General features: G+C 43.7%; 1 protein-coding gene across 4 annotated transcripts in view; it reads left to right on the forward strand.

Annotated features, from left to right (window-relative positions):
* Positions 1-12: 12 nt before the first annotated feature.
* Positions 13-25,704, forward strand: part of WDR48 (WD repeat domain 48) — a 52,439-nt gene continuing 26,747 nt past the window's right edge. For 2 of the 4 annotated variants that reach the window (XM_040352767.1, XM_040352769.1), the window contains exons 1-12: positions 13-116; positions 5,191-5,331; positions 7,523-7,601; positions 9,186-9,268; positions 11,651-11,780; positions 14,842-14,930; positions 17,557-17,658; positions 17,819-18,043; positions 20,151-20,225; positions 20,400-20,502; positions 22,295-22,392; positions 25,528-25,635. In XM_040352767.1, coding sequence (XP_040208701.1) covers positions 69-116; positions 5,191-5,331; positions 7,523-7,601; positions 9,186-9,268; positions 11,651-11,780; positions 14,842-14,930; positions 17,557-17,658; positions 17,819-18,043; positions 20,151-20,225; positions 20,400-20,502; positions 22,295-22,392; positions 25,528-25,635 — 1,281 coding nt within the window. In that variant the 5' untranslated portion in view covers positions 13-68. The remainder of the gene's footprint in view (positions 117-5,190; positions 5,332-7,522; positions 7,602-9,185; positions 9,269-11,650; positions 11,781-14,841; positions 14,931-17,556; positions 17,659-17,818; positions 18,044-20,150; positions 20,226-20,399; positions 20,503-22,294; positions 22,393-25,527; positions 25,636-25,704) is intronic. The other 2 variants (XM_040352768.1, XM_040352770.1) reach the window with 1 other exon arrangement.

Below are 25,704 nucleotides of genomic sequence, written 5' to 3' on the forward strand. Positions count from 1 at the left end.
GTATGGGCGGAAGAGTTCTGAGAGGGATTTTGCGTGCCGGAAATGACAACAGAGTGTCAACATGCAAGATGGCAGCTCATCACAGGCAGAACACGGCCGGGCGGAGGAAAGTTCAGGTAGGACAGATGGCGGGAGATGATCAGGGGGTGTGTGCGGGGCATGTAGTCGGTGCTGGGGTGGTGTTGTGCGCTGCCGCTCGCAGACATACAGCTGGCCGGGGCCCGGGGGAGCCCTGTGTGCTGCACCCCATAATATGACCCCGTGTGTACGGAGGACTCCCAGCCTGTTCCCGTCAGATGATGGCTCTGTTTGTACGGGAGTTCCACATTGTACAGTGTGCTTCTAATACACAATCACAGCACCCCTCCCCCTCCTCTGATACTCTTCTCCCCGGAACACATTCCAGTCCCAGAGGGTTAGATCCTTCAGTGTCATTACACACACAGTCATTGTACACACACACGGGGACAGTGTCATTGTGTACACACACAGGGACAGTGTCATTGTACACACACAGTCATTGTGTACACACACAGGGACAGTGTCATTGTACACACACACAGGGACAGTGTCATTGTGTACACACACACACACACACAGACAGTGTCATTGTACACACACACATGGGGACGGTGTCATTTTGTGTACGCACGCACGCACACACACACACAGGGACAGTGTCATTGTACACACACACACACACAGACAGTGTCATTGTACACACACACATGGGGACGGTGTCATTTTGTGTACGCACGCACACACACACACACAGGGACGGTGTCATTTTGTGTACGCACACACAGGGACGGTGTCATTTTGTGTATGCACACACAGGGACGGTGTCATTTTGTGTACGCACACGGGGACGGTGTCATTTTGTGTACGCACACACACACACACACACACGGGGACGGTGTCATTTTGTGTACGCACACACACACACGGGGACGGTGTCATTTTGTGTATGCACACACACACGGGGACGGTGTCATTTTGTGTACGCACACACACACGGGGACGGTGTCATTTTGTGTACGCACACACACACGGGGACGGTGTCATTTTGTGTACGCACACACACACGGGGACGGTGTCATTTTGTGTACGCACACACACACACAGGGACGGTGTCATTTTGTGTACGCACACACACACACGGGGACGGTGTCATTTTGTGTACGCACACACACACACACGGGGAAGGTGTCATTTTGTGTACACACACACACGGGGACGGTGTCATTTTGTGTACGCACACACACGGGGACGGTGTCATTGTGTACACACACAGGGACAGTGTCATTGTACACACACAGTCATTGTGTACACACACAGGGACAGTGTCATTGTACACACACACAGGGACAGTGTCATTGTGTACACACACACACACACACAGACAGTGTCATTGTACACACACACATGGGGACGGTGTCATTTTGTGTACGCACGCACGCACACACACACACAGGGACAGTGTCATTGTACACACACACACACACAGACAGTGTCATTGTACACACACACATGGGGACGGTGTCATTTTGTGTACGCACGCACACACACACACACAGGGACGGTGTCATTTTGTGTACGCACACACAGGGACGGTGTCATTTTGTGTATGCACACACAGGGACGGTGTCATTTTGTGTACGCACACGGGGACGGTGTCATTTTGTGTACGCACACACACACACACACACACGGGGACGGTGTCATTTTGTGTACGCACACACACACACGGGGACGGTGTCATTTTGTGTATGCACACACACACGGGGACGGTGTCATTTTGTGTACGCACACACACACGGGGACGGTGTCATTTTGTGTACGCACACACACACGGGGACGGTGTCATTTTGTGTACGCACACACACACGGGGACGGTGTCATTTTGTGTACGCACACACACACACAGGGACGGTGTCATTTTGTGTACGCACACACACACACGGGGACGGTGTCATTTTGTGTACGCACACACACACACACGGGGAAGGTGTCATTTTGTGTACACACACACACGGGGACGGTGTCATTTTGTGTACGCACACACACGGGGACGGTGTCATTTTGTGTACGCACACACACACACACGGGGACGGTGTCATTTTGTGTACGCACACACACACGGGGACGGTGTCATTTTGTGTACGCACACACACACACGGGGACGGTGTCATTTTGTGTACACACACACACACACACGGGGACGGTGTCATTTTGTGTACGCACACACACACACACGGGGACGGTGTCATTTTATGTACGCACACACACACACGGGGACGGTGTCATTTTGTGTACGCACACACACACACGGGGACGGTGTCATTTTGTGTACGCACACACACACACGGGGACGGTGTCATTTTGTGTACGCACACACACACACACACACACGGGGACGTGTCATTTTGTGTACGCACACACACACACACAGGGACGGTGTCATTTTGTGTACACACACACACACGGGGACGGTGTCATTTTGTGTACGCGCACACACACACACACACAGGGACGGTGTCATTTTGTGTACGCGCACACACACACACACACACGGGGACGGTGTCATTTTGTGTACGCGCACACACACACACACACGGGGACGGTGTCATTTTGTGTACGCGCACACACACACACACACGGGGACGGTGTCATTTTGTGTACGCGCACACACACACACAGGGACGGTGTCATTTTGTGTACGCACACACACACGGGGACGGTGTCATTTTGTGTACACACACAGTTGTACACACGCACACAGTGTATTGGTGTGTATGAATCCGCGTTATGGAATTAAATACTGGCAGAGGTTATATATGGGTATGTATGTCTCAAGGGGAATCAATAAAACTTCAGCCTCTGCGTGTTACTTCTACCTGAGTGGAGTAAAAGTGTAAAAGAAACGAAATAGTAGGTGTGGCGCTATTCTATTAAATAATTACTTAAAATAGCACTGTGCTTGCCTATAGTGCATTAATTAAAGATATAAATAAATATAACAAATATTAAAGGAGAAAAGTGCAATATATCAAAATGTCAAAATTCACAGTGAATATTCACCTGGTGCAATTTCAAAAAAGTGCATTAGATGAACTTGTTCAGTCATTTGGAAAGAACTTTTGCAATCATATAGAAGTCCATATTTGGCAGGTAAAACCGAACCCTGGGTTTGCCCACAAGTGCTGAATGATTTAATACGTGCTTAGTGCCCAGTGAAAGTAACACTTTTCTTTCAGTAGGTGGGCACTGCGATCCGTGCCCCTGCAAAGCCCCCACTCACCAGATTTTCCACCCTCTCTTGGGGTATGAAACCTTCACAATGTATGCCACTGTGTAGCACTCTGGCAATCAAACGTCCCTTGTGCTGCTGGTATGTTCCAGTATGGCCCATGTACAGGAGAAAAAGCCCCAGATAGTGTTTTATCGTTTTTTAAAAACTGTTTATTGATAAAACTAAAAATGGCTAGTCACATTTTAGGCAAATTAAAAAGTCATATAATGCTGACAGTTGTTGTCTACCGCCTGAAAGTGTTGTGTGAGCTGGTTTAGCAGAACGCCACAACACTTCCGGACGGTAGACGACAACTGTCAGCATTATGTGCCTTTTTAAGTTGCCTAAATGTGAGTACCCATTTTTAGTGGCATACACTGTGAAGGTTTCATACCCCAAGAGGGGGTGGAAAATCTGGTGAGTGCGGGCTTTGCAGGGGTATGGATTGCAGTGACCACCTACTGAAAGAAAAGTGTTACTTTCACTGGGCACTAAGCACGTATTAAAGTGGAGGTTCCGACGTTTTTTTTTTTTAAAAGCCAGCAGCTACAAATACGGCAGCTGCTGATAAAAAATGGACACTTACCTGTCCAGCGCGCCCGCAATGTCAGCAGCCGAGGCTGAGCAATCGCTCGGTCCTTGGCTGCTTCCGCCACCATCCTCGGTGAGGGAATCAGGAAGTGAAGCTTTGCGGCTTCACTGCCCGATTCCCTACTGCACATGCGCGAGGATCGCGGCGCGCCGTCACTGGTCCCTGCTCTCTTCTGGGAACAGTGTTTCCCAGAAGACAGCGCGGGGGGGTGACGTAACAAGGCTGGATTCCCCGTGGGAGTCAGAACCCGGGAAGTGGTGCACCCCCTCCCCCCTGAAAGGTGTCAAATGTGACACCGGAGGGGGGGAGGGATCCAAAAAGCGGATGTTAATTTTTTGTGTGAACCTCCACTTTAAATCATCCAGCACTTGTGGGCAAACCCCGGATTCGGTTTTACCTGCCAAATATGGACTTCTATATGATTGCAAAAGTTGTTTCCAAATGACAGAACAATTTCATCTAATGCACTTTTTTGAAATTGCACCAGCTGAATATTCACTGTGAATTTTGATATATTGCACTAGCACGTATGCACTTTTCTCCTTTTTAATATTTTTTTATATTTATTTATCTTTAACCACTTCAATACCCAGCCATAGTTATATGACGTCCACAGATGGGATCTACCATCCTGGGTGGATGTCATATGACGGCCTGGGCTTTGTGGGGGGATATCTGAATGATGTCTGCAGCTAGAGGCATCATTCAGATATCCTTCTCTTGATGATTCTGCGCACGATAAGAACGATCATAGCGGCAGTTCCGCCGATTGATCGTTCTTATAGGCGGCGGGAGTGGACAACCCCCCCTCTCGCCACCATCCGGTGCTTCTCCGGGCTCTCCCGTGCCATCGTCCGGCGCCGCTGTCTTGTCACATGACGAGCATAGAGATGACTGGTGACCAGATGGTCACCAGTCATCTCTATGACCGTCGGAAGGCCCGGGCGCGATGTGATAACGTCACGCCCGGGTTCCCAAAAATAAACAAAGCCACGATTGAGGCTAGTAAGCATGAGATCGTTGAATTTTTTTTTCAAGCGCTGGCGGGGCACTGTTAACCCCCGCTAGTGGCCAAATAAGGGTTGAAAGCACCCACAAAGCGCCGCTGCCAAGGCACTTCCCATTGATTTCAATGGGAAGGGGCGCTTCAGGAGTGATGTATTCACCGCTCCTAAAGCGCTGCAAAGAAGCACCACTATAAGACATGCTGTGAACTCTGATGTTATTTACTATAGAATTGCATTATTATTATTATTATTATTATTATACATTACTTGTGATTTCATTATGGTTTATTATTTTGTAGGTTTCATATGTCATTAGAGATGAAGTGGAGAAGTACAACCGCAACGGAGTGAATGCTTTGCAGCTTGATCCTGCACTAAACAGGCTTTTTACAGCTGGACGAGACTCCATCATCAGAATATGGAGCGTGAATCAGCACAAAGTAAACATGTTATTCTGTATATGAATAAACTTTTCCTTACCTCTGTACACTTGTGTAATCTCTCTTCCCGTGGCATCCTTTTGAAACTTTTTTTTTTTTTTGTAATATATTTTAGGTGTTTATGCAGGGGTAGGTAACCTCAGCACTCCAGCTGTGGTGAAAATTCAAATCCTTTTAGGGTAAGCCTCTGACAACCACCGGCATGATTCTGAGGGGATTTGCCGTTTCACCACAGCTGGAGTGCCGACGTAGCCTATCCCTGTGTTGGACCACTTTCACACTGAGAAGTTTTTCAGGCGGTTTAGCGCTAAAAATAGCACCTAAATACCGCCTGAAAAACTCCTGCCCTGCAGTCTCAGTGTGAAAGCCCCAATTGCTTTCACACTGAGGCGATACGCTGACGGGACCTCTCCAAAAGTCCTGCCAGCAGCATCTTTGGAGCGGTGAGAGGAGCAGTGTGTTTACTGCTCCTTCCTATTGCAAACAATGGGACACCGAGGCTATACCGCTGGCATTAACCCTCTTTCGGCCGCTAGCGGGGGTTAAAACCGCACCGCTAGCGGCTGAATACCGCCGCAATTCCGACGGTATAGCGCCGCTATACCGTCAGCACACCTCCCGCCCCAGTGTGAAAGGGGCCTAAGCCTTACTTTATATTTTCTTTATACTAGTGGTTTTAAACTATATATATATATTTTTTTTTCCCCCTGAAATAATAAACATGTTATACTTATCTGCTCTGTGCATTTGGTATTGGTGGCACACGTGCATGCTCGATCCCAGGCCGGGCTGTGTGCGTCCATTCTCACACATAGCGGGGCTTGCCTCCCACCCTCTGTTCACAGGTTTGACTCACAGCGGCAGGAGCCAATGGGGGAACAGTTTTTTTTACTTTCATTCATTAAGTAAAAACTTTAAGCCTTTAGATCCACTTTAATGTGAGTGCAGCAAGATGGTGTGTTTTTTTTCTGGGGGGGGGGGGGGGGTTGTACAGGAGCAGAATTGTGATTTTTTATTTTTTTTTTGGCTCGTAGACTCTTTAATTTGGAGTGCCTAAAAAAAATGTGTAAACTCTGCAGTTTTCAGGCACTGCTATTTAAAGTCTTTGAGGCCAAAAACACACAGTTCTTCCCTGAAGAAGCTCCTGTATTTTCTTTGAGCTTTATGTGATGGGCAACAAGTAACACAACATAGATGTGGCCAGGCCCATTGTGAATAATGGATTTCTGCATTTTAAGTGAATCGCACGACAAAACGCTCAGGGTGAATATAAGGGCTTAAAGTGTTACTAAACCCACAACAGTAAAATCAGTATGTATGTGCAGTAAAGCATGCTTGTTATACTCACTGTGGAACCTAACGGGTTAATCCTCCACCTTGTGTAAAAAGACTGTTTGTTCCTGTCTTCTCTGATCCTCCCATTTTTCCAGGGTACCCAATCAATCTGCTAATAGTACAGAGCCATAGGAGACACTCTGCACATGCTCTGATTGGTGTGTATTGCTTGAGAGTACTATTATTATTTTCTTGGGGGATGCATGTGATCAGCACAGGGCCAATCGGCACTGTCCAGGCAGAGGTTCAGTGCTCCTGCAGCCTCAGAGAATGAAATATCCCCCAACAAGTTTTAACCAGACACTGATAGAAGTCACAAAACTGGTATATACTGCTCATAAGAAAAGATATTTAGCAGGTTATAGTTACTAAAATAATTCCATTTCCATGTTCTGTGGGGGTCCAGATATAGTGAATGCAGGCTGCTGGGTTTAGTAATACTTTACTTATATTATGTACTTATGATATAAAAGTAATCAAATCAACCTTTTTTTTTAATAATTATCTTGTGTGTAAATATTAAAAATGTGAAAACAGTCCTTTTTTGTTCTGTAATCTCACACCTGTTTAAAAACAATTGACTTCTTCAGTTTGTGAATTCAGATTGGACAAACTTTCATGCAGCTATCCATGGGAATTGTGATTAATTGAACAGAACTTGATTCTCCTAATCCACCTTCATTCACAGAAAATTTGGTAATATCTGCCAAAAGGATTTGCTTCACAATATCATATCACATCGTTGTCTTTTTGAATCTTTGGGTTGGTTTTCCACATTTTCAATGGGATATCATTTTGGCTTGTATTAGAATGTACCTATGCCCTTTGAATTTACCTTATTTCGCTTTTGTTCTAGCAGGACCCCTACATAGCATCTATGGAACATCATACAGACTGGGTGAATGACATTGTACTATGCTGTAATGGCAAAACATGTAAGTATGTTATTGGAACTCTATCTTTCATTTATGAGTTTTGTAATCTGTCTCATAACTGTTGAAGTGGACTGAACCTGCTGGAACTGTTGCTGGAACTGTAGGCATTTAAAAATTAACTACAATAACACTGCTTGATTATTTCCCAAACTGCTACAATAGACTCATGTTTAAGTGGTTTTAGCTTATAATTAAGAATTGCATGGCAGCTTAGACTAAGCAAAGAAGTAATCCTTTCATTATCATCTAATAGCCCAAGTAGACAGGCGAGTTTCCGACTCTCCCAAGAAACCTTGTATGGCAGTAACACCAGCACAGCCAGATGAATTGTCAAAAAAAGATTTATTAAGTATACTTTCAGTAATCTAAAGCGATATTAAAGCCTTGTTTATTTCAAAATACTTACCTCCTCTGTGTAGTGGTTTTGCACAGAGCATCCCAGGTTCTCATCTTCTCGAGTCCCACATTGGCACTCCTCCCTCCTGCCGGGTGCCCCCACAGCAAGCGGCTTGCTCTGGAAGCACCCTAGCAGGAGCGCTCCGGACCCGCAGCTCCATGTGTGTCCATTCACACACAGAGCTGTGGCTTGGCTCAGCCCCACCCCCTCCATCTCCCGATTGGCTCACTGGCTGTGATTGACAGCAATGGGAGCCAATGGTATGTCCATAGACACACAGTACAGGTAAGCTACACCCCCAACCCCTCCCCACTGGAGGTTGACTGGCAGCAGTAGGAGCCTGTGGTTCTGCTGCCCTCTGTTGCTCTTGTGACCGCAGGAAGTGATGGGAGCGGTGCTGAGACAGCGTAACAGTGGTGACAGGAGCCAGGTAAGAGTTTAGGGATGGGGTGGGGGAGTGGTACAGATAGTGGGCGTTGTTTACCCCTAATGCATTAAGAAAGGGAAAAAAAACCCTAAGGCTAGGTTCATGCATGTCCGGTGCGAAATTCCCCTCCATTTTCACTGCAAATTTCCCCCCTCCTGAACCATACCAGGCCACATGCCTTCAACATGTTGGGGACAAGGGCCTCTTCCCCACAACCCTGGCTGGTGGTTGTGGTGGTCTGTGGGTGAAGGGCTTATCGGAAACTGGCAGCTGGAGTAACCAATTGTACCCCTAATCCAAAAAAGTGTCAAAAATAAACAAAAAAAAGAGACAGTTCTTAACAATTCCTTTTATTTAAAAGAACAAAAACAATTCCTTTATTTAAAAGAACAAAAATAATGTTCCCCAGTGTCTCTCCAGTGGAAATCATGATAAATGCCGCCAACACGAAAGAAAGAGGCGAGGTCTGTCAGTTCTTGGCTAAAGAGCAGGGCCACCCATCAACATCACCGGATGGCCCCACCCCTTGTAACGTCATGGACCGATGCATGCTGGGTCAAGGGCGTCACAAGGGGGTGGGGAGTAACCATTTACATCATCGGGGGTTCCCCTTTAAAATCTATACCTAAGGCATTTTGGGTGGGGGGGTTTGTGTTCATAGAAAGCCGATTTTTGTTTCACGTCATGCTCATCTGATGCAGTTTAAAACACATCCAAATATTTGCAGTCTCATTAATTGTGCTGACTGTTTTATCTGCAGTAATATCAGCGTCATCGGATACCACAGTTAAGGTATGGAATGCACACAAGGGATTCTGCATGTCAACACTGAGAACACACAAGGTAAGGAATCTTATTTCAAGACCACAATATAGTTCTAAACTAACTAAGATTTAAAGTTCATACATCCCTTTTTTTTTTTTTTTTTTTTAATAAGGGTGTTCATAAATATCAGACACTATGATAACCATTTCCTGTTTTTATGATATTTAATCATAATATCATTTTAAAGTGTGTCTGACCTGGCCAAAAATGATGTTTACTATAGTGCCTGTGTTATGCCGCGTACACACGGTAATTTTTCGGCATGAAATAAAATGACATTTTTACAAACGTCATTTAAAATGATGGTGTGTGGGCTTCACATCATTTTCCGTCTTCTGAAAAACGACAAAAAAAAATTCGAACATGCTTCAATTTTTTATGTCATTTTTGAAAATTTTGTTTTTTGTGTTTTTAAAAATGATCGTTTTTAAACAACGTTTTAAACCCGCACATGCCCAGAAGCAAGTTATGAGACGGGAGCGCTCAAACCAGCTAAAAGCAGCCCAAAGGCGAATATAACTTCCCATTTAGAGTGCCGTTGTACGTCACCGCGCTTTGTTCATCATTTTTCCAAAACGATGGTGTGTGGGCAACATCGTTTTTTATGATGAAGTTGGAAAAACGTCTTTTTTTTTTTCATGATGAAAAATGTCATTTTCTTTCATGACAAAAAGTGATCGTGTGTATGGGGCATTGGACTTCTAATCAATCCCCATGCCTGTGGTTCCCAATGGATCCTAGACCTAATTTGTACAGTGGTCCTTGACTTTTGCCCAAGTCAGAATTAAACCCTTCCCTGTCTTAGTGCTAATCATTATTTAAGTGTCAAATGCCGGTCATCTGCCACCCAAAGTTTTGGAAATCCAATGGCACGAGTGTAGCTTGGTATCAATAGTGCAGGGTTTAAAGTGATTGTACCTCGCCCCCGCTTTCTCTTCACTGGCTGTGACTTGTCGACAGCAGCAGGAGCCTCCTGCTGCTGTCTCTAAACCAATGAGGGGGGAGAGAGCCTCCGCTCTCGTGCACAGTGCTGAGTCAAGATTGGGTTCAGGTAAGTATAAGGGGGGGGGGGGTGCTGGGGGCAGAGCATTACAGTAAAAAAAGCTTCTAACTTTAAGCTTTAACTTTAAGTTTTACAACCACTTTAATCTCAACATAGGACAGAAGATGACACCAGGTTTAGAATCTATTGGGCCGCACTCGCACAGCGAGTCAATTTAAAGACTTTGGCCCGGATTCGTAGAGCGGCGCATATTTCGGCCGGCGTAGCGCATCTCATTTGCGCTACGCCAACGTAACTCAGAGAGGCAAGAGCAGTATTCACAAAGCACTTGCTCCCTACGTTGCGCCGGCGTAACGTAAATCGGTCGGCATAAGCCCGCCTAATTCAAAGTAGGTGGAAGGTGGGCGTGCTACATGTAAATGAACCGTGACCCCATGCAAATGAATGGCCGAACGAACGGCGCAGAATCACGTTGAACATACTCCCTAAGATACGACGGCTCAATGCCTACGACGTGAACGTAACCTACGCCCAGCCCCATTCACGTACTACTACGTAAACAACGTAAAATACGACGGCTGTTCCGTCGTCCATACCTTTGCATGGGAATGCGTCTCCTATAGGTGGAAGAACTTTACGCCGGACGTACGCCTTACGCAAACAGCATATACTCATGCGACAGGCGCAAGTACATTTGTGAATCGGCGTATCTCGGTCATTTGCATATTCGACGTGTAAATCAATGGAAGCGCCCCTTGCGGCCATCGTAAATATGCGCCCAGGCTCCGACGGCGTACGAAACTTACGTCGGTCGGATGAAGCCACATTTCAGGCGTATCTTGCATTAAGAATCAGGCGCATAGATACGACGGCGCATCTGTGCACTTACGCGGCGTATATAGAGATACGTCGGCGTAAGTGTTTCAAAAATCCAGGCCTTTTACTTTAAAGCGGGGGTTCACCCGAATTTTTTTTTTTAACATTAGATTGAGGCTAATTGTGGGAAGCACAATCGGGTGGTTTTTTTTAAATCAATGCAGTACTTACCGTTTTAGAGATAGATGTTCTCCGCCGCTTCCTGAATACCATACCTGGAAGCGGCGGAGAACATCTATCTCTAAAACGGTAAGTACTGCATTGATTTAAAAAAAACACCCGAGTGTGCTTCCCGTAATTAGCCTCAATCTAATGTTAAAAAAAAAATTCTGGTGAACCCCCGCTTTAATGTTGTTGTTACCTGAGAAAGTGTTAAGGCATATGGGGTTCACTTTTGCTCCCATTTTATTAATGCTCTTGGGCTGAAAGGTAGAACAAGGTCTACACATTCACCTGTTTTGTTTGCATTGAACTAAAATATTTCTTGCATTCATTATTTTATATTGTGTTCTCTCCCCCAGGACTATGTGAAAGCCTTAGCTTATGCAAAAGACAAAGAATTGGTGGCATCTGCAGGATTGGACAGACAGATATTCCTCTGGGATGTAAATACTCTTACTGCACTGACTGCATCCAACAATACTGTCACTAGTGAGTAGTGCTTACATTATAAAGACTGTCTCTTGCTGCTTGATTTCAGACTCCTGAAAATGCAGTAGACCAAGACAACTGATTATTGCTGGCCAAGACTGCAATAATCAGTTGAAAATCTTAAATCAACCGGACCAGATGGCTTACACCTTAGGCCACGTTCACACAGGACTTGTCCATTTTGACAGACTCCGCTTGCTCAGCAGGGATCCGCTGACCTTTAAGAGCCATAGCAGGTGTGTGCCTCTGGGGAACCCGATGTGTGTGGCCGGCGGCCGTGATGTCCACCGGCCATCCGTGATCGTGGGCACGAGAGCCAGAATGGGGATTTTTGTATGTAAACACCCAAATCCCCGTTCTGAGAGGAGAGACAGATCGTCTGTTCATAGTAATTAGATTACCACCATGACTAGTAATAATAAAAATGACATAAATCTATCCTGTATTTTGTAGACACTACAACTTTTGCACAATCAAATTAATATATGCTTATTGCAATTTTTATTTTATTTTTTTGTTTCGATCCATCATTTTATGCTTTGCAAGGGTCTACCTGACTGGATTTTAATTGAATGACATAGCTGTGTCTAGTCAGGCAAGCCTTGCGGTACACAGTTGTTGGACACTATACAATCAAATTGTATCCTGAATGATCATCTTTAGAAAGAGTGCACTGTATCAGATCAGAGCACGGTGAACACATTGGGGTTGATTTACTAAAACTGGAGAGTGCAAAATCTGATACAGCTCTGCATGGTAGCCAGTTGGCGTTCTATTTTCAGCTTGTTCAATTAAGCTTTGACAACAAAAAAATTGGAAGCCGATTGATTTCTATGCAGAGCTGCACCAGATTTTTCACTCTCCAGTTTTAGTAAATCCGCTCCAGTATAAACCTGTTTCAGAGCATGCTATGTTCACCTTGTCAAGTCAATAAAATTGCTGTGGTGGTTAATGAATACCATCTAGGTAAATAATTAAATGATTTTCTGTTGCATACCATTTTTATAAATGTTCTAGACCAGGGGTGCCCAACCACTGGCCCGCGGAGCCCTCTGATGTGGCCCGCAACCTCCTGCTCTGAGATGGAATAGAATACTGTTATTAAAGATACGTTTATTACTAAAATCAGAGTGTATATATGGGCATATGTGTTCTGCAGTGGTTACTGGGCTGCTTTCATACTTACCTGCACTTGAGCCATAGACTTCTATTACCTGAGTTTGGTATGCTTTCTGAATGTGCACCACACCTACGGGATATAATAGAAGTCTATGGCAGGAAAGCCACAGGTGAACTGTGCTGCACCCGCAGTGCGGGTAAACAACAGTACATCAGTGTGAGAGCAGCCTTAGGCCCCTTTCACACAGTCAGTCAGACCCTCCATTCACATCTAAGGATTGGCAAATGTAAATGGACTTGTGTCTGTTTACAAATGCCTACCGCCAATCCAATCAGTACAGTGCGCTCTATAGAGTAGAGTGGGCTGCCATCCACCTGCTCCGCGACCGGTTACCAAGTCGCTTAAGTGGCCCTTGGACTTGAAAAGGTTGGGCACCCCTGTTCTAGACTATGTTTACTCACTAGACCTCTAGAAGGGTTTACCCCCTTTATGACCAGGTCTGTGCTTTAAAAAATAAAATACAAATTAAATGGTTTTCATGGAATCTCCTTTTATTTTATTTTTATTTTATTTATTTTTTTATTTTTTACATACTCGCATCCAAATAGTACTGTACTGTATTGTACTACTCTTTGGGGGGATTCGCATATCTGGTGATCAAGATTTTTTTTTTTTTTTACACTGTAATTGCGTTTGAACTGTCACAAATGTCTGTCCTATGACTCATTGTTATTGTGATGCTGTGATTGGCCCACAGCTATTACATGGTACTGGGTGCTGTGATTGGCCCAGGTACCATGTGATCACTGGTGACCAATCACAGATAACACCCTGTTGTAAACAATGATGTCACGAATGGATGTCCTAGAAGGGCTTATACTCGCCTCTAATGCAGCCCATATCTTTTACCTCAACTCCTTTTCACTGTTGCAGCGTTTGTTAGATTCTTTTGCATTTAACACTTCAGAAATGTTGGATCTCCCTCTTGCATACTGTGCTTTCATCCTCCAAGCTCTGTGTCTATTCTGTGTCCTGTAGTGATGTAGAGGTTGGAGGATGGATCGTCTGGCAGCGCTTGTTTCAAAGGTTACAGAGTTTTAAATGTAAAAGACTCGAGCTGCCAGATACGTTTTGTGTTCTTTGATTTTAGGGAAAGATTTATTTCATATTTATTTTTTAGTTATTTTATTTTTTATATGCTCATAAATAATGTGTGCATATTAGCAAACCATGGAAATAAATGTAACCATTGTATGCACCTCTGTTAGTTTTGTAGTTGGCCATCCCTTGTCACTGTTACTTTTTGGTAGACCGCTTAATCTAGATGCAGAGAATAATGTAAATGAAAGGCTTTTGATAAAAAAAAAAATATATATATATATATATATATATATATATATATATATATATATATATATATATATATATCAAATCCTGACTGCCATTATATAACAGCCAGAATACACATTACCTTTCATCAGTTACTTCCTGGTTTCTCACCTAGGCAAATGTTCTACATCCCAGGAGTCTTCGGGGGGGGGGGGGTACTCAGCTAAGCACACCCTTCTGCCTGCATGCCTGAGCTAAGGGCAGATGGATTCCAGTAAGTAAATGCTACATGAATCATTTGCCCTTACTCAAGATGGCCACGGTCAGAAATGATAGGGGGAAGTTTTTCAAAGAGATTTCTCAGCAAAATAAAGCATGGAGACATGGATCGATGGGGGAGTTTTGCTTTTGAATATTAAAAATGTATTAGATCGTGTTTGTGGTGCTCAGATGTAGGGAAGATCAATTTTAATGAGCACTATCTATGTTGTTCTTGGATTTGTCTCGCATGTATACACCAGTACTTACAGTGACATGTTGGCGACTTTCATGGAAGGTTTTCCTATTGCTGGCGTTTCTCTTCATTTCATTCTTTCATTTTGTGTTCTTTAGCTTCCTCCCTGAGTGGAAACAAAGATTCTATATACAGTCTGGCCATGAATCAGATGGGCACAGTCATTGTGTCTGGCTCCACGGAAAAGGTAAATTGAAATAGTTTTGGAATCCTTTTATTTGGTTACATTTAGAACTGAATATGAAACGTTATAATATGCATTATCTGAATAGTTGGTATACATAAATATTATAAATGTGTTTTAAGTTTACTTACTTAGTCAATGGTCTTATGGTTGCTTCCATGTCATCTGCTTGACCATTTGCTGACATCACCCGGGTATTCGCATGAAGTCAGGCAGCTGATAGGACAGAAACCGTCAGACCCCTGAGTCTTGGAGCAAAGATTCAGGCTACAAAGGAACATGTACAGTGTATCTAATTAAAGGGACAAATCTAGAACTTGTATAGGGATGCCTGTACAATTCTAATAATTTATAAACAAATAGTCACAATAATAACTGTCTACCTTTTTAAAAGAAACCTTTACTGAGAGCAATATCTATCCTGTCATTGCTGACCTCCTTCTGAAAGTGCTATGTGCCTCTTTCATAGATTAGTATTTCTAAGTCAGTATAGCAGGGGTGGGGAACCTGCGGCCCGCGGGCCGCATGCGGCCCGCAAAATCATTCCATCCGGCCCCCCTGCTGCTGAGTGTGTGTCCGCGGAGCTGTAAAAAGGAGCCGCCATAGTGTTCTGTCCGCACCACTGACTGAGCAGACAGATGCATCGCTGGAGGCTGAAGTGACTGAGTGAGAAGTACAGCGTGTGTCACTTGTGCCCAGGGGCGGACTTACAATTCCTGTCTCCAATTCGGTTGCTCTGCCTTTCCATTGCCTTCTCAGCCAATGAGAGTGGCACTGTAACCCGCCCCCTTCTTGAGCCCGGCACATTTGACTGTTCAAGAAGGAGGTGCTGGAAATGGAGGGCGGCAGGAATAGGACACTGCTGGGACGGACCTAATGCCGAATGTAAGTTATCTGGATGCATGTAATCAGTAGCAGGGCTTGTTAGGAATGTGTGACATTTCTCTGTTGTCTTCCAGTCCCTCGTTCTGCACGAATGCTCAGAGCAGATCTTATGCCTGACTCCTGTCGATGCTCAGGTCACTGGTCAGGAAGGGAGAGAGGCTGCAGACAGAGACAGCAGTGTCCTGTGAGGGGGGAGAGAAATAAGAGTTTTGTCTAATGCTCCGAGTGTGAGGGAGATGTTATCCACTGACACAGCAACGTCATGCCTTCCCTCCAATGCTTGTCATTCTGTGCTGTCCTGACTGTATTCTCTTAGCTGTGCCTGCCAATAGACATTGCATTTCTTTGACTGTGTGCTGTGAGGAATGCAAAGTGGGGAGCAATATGATGAGTCTCTAAATTCCTTGCAACAGCATGTCTTCTGGGTGATAGGTCTGTGTAAGGCTCTGGGAGAAAGACCATCAGTGAACCTTGCAGAGTTATGGTTGTCAGTGTTGGTATGTGGATTACAGTGGCTACTAATACTACCTGGGCTGAGTGCAGGGAGGAGGGGGGGCTCTGCTTGTAGGGTCCATGAGCAAAGCACAGCATTTAACTGACCATAGACCAGCAAAGGAAAAGTCTATCCGATCACTAAACTGTAATTTGTGGATGTGTAGAAATGTATCATTCACCTCTGCTGTGTTCAGTACTAGCAGGGATATACTGTTGGAGGTCACTAGTGCACCCTATTCTGTGTAATTATGTATGGTTTATTGCAATGCATCACCATAAAAAGTGGCTTATTGTTATCCAGACAGATAGCAGCAATATTGTGCAAGTACTTTTACTGCAAGAACCATTGTTACCCCTCTCCTTCAGTGTCTGCTATTGTACATCTGCCATTCAACACAACAGGACAGACACATCTTATTCATTTATTCATGTACTATACACATATGATCAATTGCTGTGCCAATAACTCCTAGCACAGAATAATATATATATATATATATATATATATATATATATATATATATATATATATATCATATATTCATCCAAGTAGGTTTACAGGTGGCTGGATGTAAACAGGCTAGTGTCTCTTATACCCGCCTACCTTCAAGTTTGTTTGAATCCAGAAAGAAAATTTTGTACGGCCCCCGAATGATGTTACAAAAATCCGAATGGCCCTTGGCAGAAAAAAGGTTCCTCACCCCTGCAGTATAGGTATGCGTCAATTTGGGTCAAAATCAAATCATTATGTTTGATCTTTGTTCTTTTTCTGGGAAGGTATCTCAGAAGGTACTGAAACCAGTTATCCTTGTGACAGCCAGGCAGCTTGCATTTTCAGAAGATGGTGTTAGCAATCGGACTCCATATTTTTCTAAATGAGAATGGCAACTCCCCTCACTTCCTGTGGTTTTATAATAGTCATTGTGGCAGGAGGTGAAGGGAAATCTTCAATGAGGGCAACAGGCTACAATAAATTCGAATAGAGGTTCCAGCCTTTTTCCACCCAATATTAAGTCTTTTTATTGTTCTTTTGTACCTGTTAGAGAAAGTTCCCTGTTTTGTGTGTTTGTGTGACAATGTTGTTACCAGGACAAGAAGTGAGGGAAGCAACAGGACTTTAGAAAGCATCACAAAAAAACGGATGGGTTGTAACCGTTCCTATTCATATTTCATTTGTTTGAGAAGTTTCCTGTCTTACTGAATACATGAAAATAAATATTAATTAGGCCTTCCTATTTCTTGATCACAGGTGCTAAGGGTTTGGGACCCCAGGACCTGTGCCAAGCTGATGAAACTGAAAGGACACACAGACAATGTAAAAGCTTTACTGCTAAACAGAGATGGGACACAGGTACAAGCCCAATTTCCTTTATTCTCAATGTTCTCCGTATCTGTAGGTCTGTAAGTTGGCTTGTCTCTCCTTTTTTTTTAAGCTGGCCTGCTTGGTGTGTAAAACATAACATTTTCACAATGGATTTAATGTTTTTACTTAATGGGCCTCTTATTTATAGTGTCTTTCAGGCAGCTCAGATGGCACAATCCGTTTGTGGTCTTTAGGCCAGCAGAGATGTATAGCCACCTATCGGGTGCATGACGAGGGTGTCTGGGCTCTCCAGGTCAATGAAGGCTTCACCCATGTTTACTCCGGAGGGAGAGATCGCAAGATCTACTGTACAGATTTGAGAAATCCAGATCTGCGGCTGCTCATCTGTGAAGAAAAGGCTCCTGTTTTAAAAGTTCGTTTTTTTTTTTTCCTCTAAAGGTTATTTAGGGTTTTTTTTCTTTTTTTTTTCTTTCAATGCTGCAGAATTCCTCATTTCAAAGTAATGAATAATATTTTCAATATAATGGTTCTAGCCTCTGTGAAAATAAATTCAAGTCAGCAGTTACAAATACTGTAGCCACTGACTTTTAATATAAGGACACTTACCTATCCAGGGAGCCCGCGATGTTGGTACCCGACGCCAACCAGTCTATTGGCTCGGGGTGCAGGCGCCGGCATTCTTACTAAGGCAAACAGGAAGTGAAGCTTTGCGTTTTCACAGCCTTTTTCCCACTGCGCATGAGTGAGTCGCACAGTGTTTTCTGAATGGTCCCGTCCTCTTCTGGGACACACACAAGTCCCAGAAGGCACACAAAAGCAGTGTACCATGCTTCTGTAATCTTATCTCAAAGTTGTTAGACAGAGCCATAGTATTAGGTAATTCGCATAGAATAAAATACAACATACGGAAGAGGAAACATGTAAAAATGTCACATAAATGTAACTTCTAAGGTAAACACTGCAATAGTAACTTAAAACTTGTGCTCCTTGAAAATACCCTGTACCTTCAGTTTGGAACCATTGCATGCAGTTGCTCTGAGATCCATTGGGCTAGTCATACTTGGCTTGTATTTTTTTTTTTTATTCCTGCTGAATTGGCCAGAATCCTATCCATGAGTAGTGCCATCAGCATGACTCAGCTCAGCAAAAGTCGAAAAAAAATCAACTGATAAGGTGAAATAGTATTGGCTGAACAGTGACCACATCCTATGACTGCAGTCACAGTTTAAATATTCGGTACACCATGGGAAACTGAAGCTGTCTGAATGCAATAACCAACGGTGCATATTCCTCCATCCATAATGTTTATTGTAGATGGGGGAAACAAATATTTTTTCTTGTTCTGCCCCATGTGCTGAGTAAAACCTATGCATGTTTGGCTAGGCTTGGATTAAACTTCTTTCTACGCTGTTTTGTGATTGGATACCTCAACTGTCTATCTGCTTTACCACAATGCCTTTATAATTTATGAGTAAAGGAACTACATACTTGGAAACCAAAGGAACGTGAGCTATTAAGAATATCTTGCATTGGAAAATGGTGGTTTAGTTTTTATTGTGTAGTTTTCCATTTGGTGTTTTGTCACATATAGCTATTAGCAGCCCTCAAAATTTCCACTCGCCTACTAGCATTTGGCGAGTGGATTTAAGCTGGGGGCGAGTAATGACAGGGCTGTATGACCAATCTCCCTCCAATCTGTGCCTACACTTGGAGACCAATGTAGATGGAGAGCAGAAAGTAATGGGTGAGGTGGAGGATTGCAAAAATTACTACTCCGGTGCAGCGCTCACTGAAAGTTGCCCTGACATGAGAGCGGCAGCCTTCTAGTTTGTGCAGTTTTCTTCTCCTTGTGCTCTATGTAAGTTTAGCCTGAGCACTGTGAACAGACTGGTCTCAATGTGTGCTGTCAGTGTGCGCTGTGCTATGGTGTCAATGGCTGTGCAGTTGTGTGGATCTCAGCGCTGGATTGTACTCCCTCTCCTCTCTGCCAGCCTGAATAAAAGGGGGAAGTGGGGACATGCAAGCGTGGAGCCGCACACACAGGCTCCTGATGATGAGATGAATGGGGGAGAGAGGATGGATGAAAGTTGCAGAGGAGACAGCAAGAGAATGGGCAACCAGTTCTAGTGCCCTGTCCCTCTGGTCTGCCCCCAGTGCCCTGTCCCTCTGGTCTGCCCCCAGTGCCCTGTCCCTCTGGTCTGCCCCCAGTGCCCTGTCCCTCTGGTCTGCCCCCAGTGCCCTGTCCCATTTTGTTAAAGTTGTTGTTGGTAATATTTAATTTTGTAACTTGATCCTGCATAAAACATTGTCATTCCATGAGATAATCTACGAGGGTGTGTTTACGGGTGCAATTAGGCGCAGGGCAGTGTATGAATTAGGTGGGGCAACTGGTGGCGAGTAACTCTTGAGGCCTGGCTAGTGGCTCAGGACTTGAAATTTTGAGCCCTGGCTATTACTACCACAGTTGTCCATGCATTGTGTGATGTTTTACATAGTAAAGTCTCTGTATGTCTTTACAGATGGAACTTGACAGATCTGTTGACCCTCCAACTGCCCTTTGGGTTTCAACCACCAAGTCATCTGTTAATAAATGGGTAAGAATTGATTTTTCATTTTCATGTTTGTTTTTTTGTCCCTGCAGAACTACAGATCTCCAGCTCTTAGAACTAGAATTCCCAGCATGTTGGAAAAACTTGATGGAGCTTTTGTTTTTAATGTTTTATTAATAACTCAGGAAACAAAGTTAACAGGACACTATTCTCTTTTAGCCTTTAAAGGGTATTCTGAACTTCAGAGCCTCAGGAGAATATGAAAATGATTGTAGCACACCGTTGAGCCCAATCTGCTCACAGCCTGACCAGGTCATTAAAGGTAATCTTAAGCTCTCATTCCACACTAAGTAGACTGTTCGTGTGTATCTTTTAAGTACTGGTTTATGCCAAAGAAGTATACATATTTATGTTGTTAAAAGAGAAGACCCTAATGCCGCGTACACACGACCGTTTTTCGGGTTGTAAAAAATTATGTTTTTAATGGTCTAGAAAAAACAACGTTTTTTTCAACCCGATTGTTAAAACGGCCTTGCCTACACACGATTGTGAAAAAAAAATGCTCTAGCAAAGCGCGGTGACGTACAACACTTACGACGGCACTATTAAGGGAAAGTTCCATCCAGATGATGCCACTCTTGGGGCTGCTTTTGCTGATTTAGTGTTAGTAAAAGACGATTCACGCTTTTTCAGTATGTTACTGCATGATGAATGTGCTATCTCCATTACGAACGTTAGTTTTACCAGAACGAGCGCTCCCGTCTCATAACTTCTGAGCATGTGCGTTTTTTTCACGTCGTTCAAGCCCACACACAACCATTTTTTACGACGTTAAAAACAATGTGAAAAATTAGAGCATGTTTGAATTTTTTTTTTACATCGTGAAAAATATTCTGGAGCCCACACACGATCGTTTTTAATGACATTAAAAAAAAACGTAATTTCTTACAACCCGAAAAACGGTTGTGTGTACACGGCATTAGACTGAAAACTGAGCGAATAAACAATGCTGATCACTCGGTTCTCAGGGCTCCCTGAGCAAAGAGCTTGTGACAGTCAGTCTCCGGCTCCCTGCTCTGCCTCCAAACCCCCCTCCCCTAAAGCTCTCTGGAGCGCTGGGCTGTGGAGGGGCGGGAGCGTCGGGCTCAGCCTCTCAACAGCTTGCTGAGCTGGGTGCTGGTCCAGGCATGTGGGCGGATCCCAACCTCACTGATGCAATCTTGCCCGAGCATGGACCAGCTCTGTGACAACAGCCGACAGCGGGCTTCAGACTGCTGTCTGCTGAAAACGTGTCACAGGATTGCAGAACAAGCTTTGGCTTGTACCCCTTTTAAAACCTCTGGGGTAATGTGTATGTGCTTGCATTATAATTTTTATAATGTTTTCTGGTGCACAACGCCTTATTAGAGAAACATAATTCTAAATCATTCTATCTGATGGACAATGTTGCCATTCTATGCCAATCAGGATAAGCATCTCTAGTTAAATTTTATATGCATATGCTAAACTGTATTTGTTCCCAATTTTCTAAAAAACAAACAAACGTTGTTTTGGTCATCCTGGACACTTTAGCTTCAAACACATGCAACTGCTCCCCCCTCCCTCTTCAGCCGAGGTCCTGGCAGGGGCTAGGGAAGCCTTGCACAATCTGCAAACAATGTTAATTGATTCTGCCAGGACCTTAACGGAATGAAAGCCTGGTGACAAGAAGCAGCATCATGATTCTGGAATGTGTTTGGATGTGTCAAAGATGATTAAAAAAAATGTCAGCATAGCGGTAGCGATGAATTTTCAATTAAATACAGCATAGCTTATGTAAATACTTTAACTAGGGATGGTTTATCTTAATAGGAATGGGTTGGTTTGAGTAGCATTATATTCCTGAGCACTAGAAATTTGCTCTTGACTGTGTTTCTACTGTTTATACCCTGTATTTCAAAATGATCAATTTTTTTTTGTCCTCACTTTGCATGCATCAGCATTGTTCAAACTATAGATAACCTGAAAAAAACTGTACTTCTTATTTTATTTTTTAATTTAATACATAAAAGTGCATTTTTTTATTTATAGTTAGCTTTTCAGTTCGGTCGTTGTTTGTGTTTCTCTCTCTCCAGGAGGCGCTAGCATTATTCAGTGCAACATTCTCAATGACAAAAGGCACATACTAACCAAAGATACAAATAACAACGTGGCCTATTGGGATGTTTTGAAAGTAAGTACTAAAATGATACTGTAATAGTACCCTTAATACATGAATTGAAATCCAGGCAGTAAAGCAGGGACTGGCTGAATTTCAATATATGTATGGGCGCTGTGGTTGAACAGAAGTCAATTTTATCATTCGACTTCTGTTCAGCCGCCCTGTTGAAAAAAGAAACGCTGATCTGTGTATTCTGACGATGGGGGAGTCTCCCCGCTGTCAGAAGACAATGACACAGTGGAGAGGATTCCCCCATCCACCTCAAAAGTGTGGGTGGGAAAATAGGGTCGTCGTCTTCCTTCTTTTTATTCGTCCAGCAGGGTGGAATGAAAAAATCTGACCCATTTATTATACAGTTTTCTGGTTCAGTTTCCTTTAGAGTTACTGTCAACTAATGTAGTGCAAGGGGCCTACCTGATTGCATACACATTGAAAGTGTTTAGTTTTGACCTCCATATGGTTTTGGAAAATTGTACAAGAAAATTGTATAATGTATTGCCAGCCTTACACATACAGATCCAATTCGCACCAATTACAAAGACTTGGGGCCAATTCGCACTATGTGTGCTGTGGTAAAATGTCTGTCACGGCAGGGACACACAGTAAACAATTGTTTCCTATGTGTCCCATTCACACTGCAACGCAGTCTAGTGCTGCGCTTCAGTGTGCTGCGCTAGAATGCAGACATTACAGGCCCAACTGGCCTGAATCACAGGGCAATGTCAGGCAGCACAGTGCGCCGCCCGACATGGCAGTTTACGAAGTGTACATTTTCTACACTTTAAATGAAGCTTGTACAAAAAACAAGGAGGCAGTGCGTTGCGCTGAATCGTGCATCACACTGCTCCTTAACAGCCGGCAATGCAAAGCGGCTGAAACGCTGAATCAGTCTGGCTGCTCTGCGATTTCACATAGTGTAAGTATGAATTCGCTCTTAATCAGATTGGTAAGAAATGTGTTATGCTATATGCAGTGACATAATTTGCATGATTGATTTCTTAGATGATTGGATTTGCTTAAAATTATAGGTATAATTAGTAATTGATTGATCTCTATGATCAGGATGTGATTCCCTTTTGATCACATAAGAGATCATTTAAACATATGTGTTACAAAATCAATCCGTGACGGAAATGAAACAGCTGAGCTTTGATTAAAGTATAACTAAAGGCAAAACTTTTTATTTTGTTTGAGTGGAGAGGGATTGGAACACCTGTCAGTTTTTATTGCTGTCTGTGTCCCAGTTAAGGAGAGTCACCCTCCCTATTTGCCTGCTCACCATAATCATTAAAGAGGAAGTAAACCCTCTGCAAAAAAAAAAAACACCCTGCAAGACAAAGGCATAATGAGCTAGTATGCTACTTGCCTGAGATCGAAGCCCCCGCAGAGGTCCTCGTTCCCCCTTCTCCATCGCCGCCATCTCTCCTGGAGGGACTTTCAGGTATCACGGCTCCGGTGATTTGACTGGCCGGGGCCACGATGACGTCACTCCCGTGTATGCCTGCGGGAGCCTCCAGTCACCGAACGATCTCCTTTAGAAACGGCACGCTCGCTGTTTCTAAAGCTCTCCACAGTGCGCCTGCGCCGTTGACATTGGTGCCCGTCTTTCTTGCACCTACAGCTAAACCTTAATCTAGGCTTACCTGTAGGTAAAAGTGGTTTGTAAGGGTTTACAACCACTTTAAGAGTGGAAGTTAAAGAAAATCCCAAACTTAAGAAAAGTAATAGAGGGGAAATCTTCAAATGGGGACACTAGTTTTGGTGACCTGGGGGTCCCCAAAGAATTCCCATAATTTGCAGGGATTTCCTCTTGCTTCCTGTTTGGCTCTGGGACAGGAAGTGAAGGGAAATCTCTCCAATGGGACACAGATGGCGGAAAAAATATCTCTCGGGGCTTAGAACCCCCCTTACTCTATCCAAAATTACATAAATAAGGTTTTCAAACAAATAAAGAGATTTCCATGCTCAAGCTTACCAACCAGGAAGCGACAAAGGAAATTGACCTGTCTAACAATATGTGTTAAGAACAGGGGTTTAGTTGCACACATTTGCAAATACATGTGTAAGCTGCAGGCCCCGCCAAGGCACCCTATTTCCTGCAGTCCCTAACTACTGAAAGTCTCCATCTTGGAAGCACTTGCATTTATAACGGATAGGTAGGGGACAGGTGAGCCTGGAAGGAGCCACCCCTCCTTAAAGGTACATGGTCACACTGAACACCCAGCAAATAGCACTATGGCAACAAGGGCGTCCGTGCGTTGCCTGAACAATATATTCGGGTACAAAAAAGTGACCACTGGGAGGGCAACGTATGTCAAACAAATAGATTTCCATGCTCAAACTTACAACCAGCCAGCGACCAACCAAATTGACCTGTCTAACAATATGCGTTAGGAACAGGGATTTATTTGCACACATTTGCAAATACATGCGTAAGCTGCAGACCCCGCCATGCACCCCGATTCCTGCAGCATGACATAAAAAAGTTTTGCCTGTAGTTCTACTTTAAGTCAGCAATTAATCTGTTTCAAATTGTAGGGTCAGCATATGTCTTTTCCGCCAGGCTTTTTGTTATATATTATCTGAGACAGTTTGGACACTGTTGTTTTATTTATTTATATGTTTTTTTTTCTTGTATTGCAAATGCACCTAGCATGTACTACATAAATGTGTGTTACAGCTCAATGCTTGCTATTTTACGCCTTGCAAACAAGTATTTATGACTGTTTAAATGGCTCACTTATTGTCCGTGTATAGGCAATTGAAGCATGCATTACTGGACCTCTTAGCCAAGTGGTCTGGTCATTGCCTACATCAACCTCTTAATGTTTTTGTTGGGAGATAGTTTGATTATTTGTGCATTTTCTACAGTTCCACACTTACAAGTTTGGTGCTGGTCGAGATGTAAGGCTCTTCAGGCTCAGCTTAGACTACAGGAAAATGGTGCCCAGGCCGCTCACAAGATCAGCAGAATGTAAAGCTAAAATAGTAAAAGATGAGCAATGCCTTCAGCTCGGTTCGCCACCCATAAACGAAACCCCCCTCCCAATGCATTTCGCCCATGTGGGGTTTATTCATAAAGGCGCTATTGTGACTATTTGTCTTGCTTAAATTTGGAGATTGCCAACTGTCTGTTTGATTTTTCAGGCTTGCAAAGTTGAGGATTTGGGAAAAGTGGACTTTGAAGAAGAAATTAAATCCAGGTTTAAGATGGTTTATGTTCCAAATTGGTTCTCTGTTGATCTGAAGACGGGGGTAGGTGTCCTTAAGTGTATTTTTTTAAACACGTGTAATACTCAGAGGGTGCACTAGGTGGTAGTGCTA

Source organism: Rana temporaria, chromosome 5 (assembly GCF_905171775.1).
Source record: "Rana temporaria chromosome 5, aRanTem1.1, whole genome shotgun sequence".
Classification (NCBI taxonomy): Eukaryota; Metazoa; Chordata; class Amphibia; order Anura; family Ranidae; genus Rana; species Rana temporaria.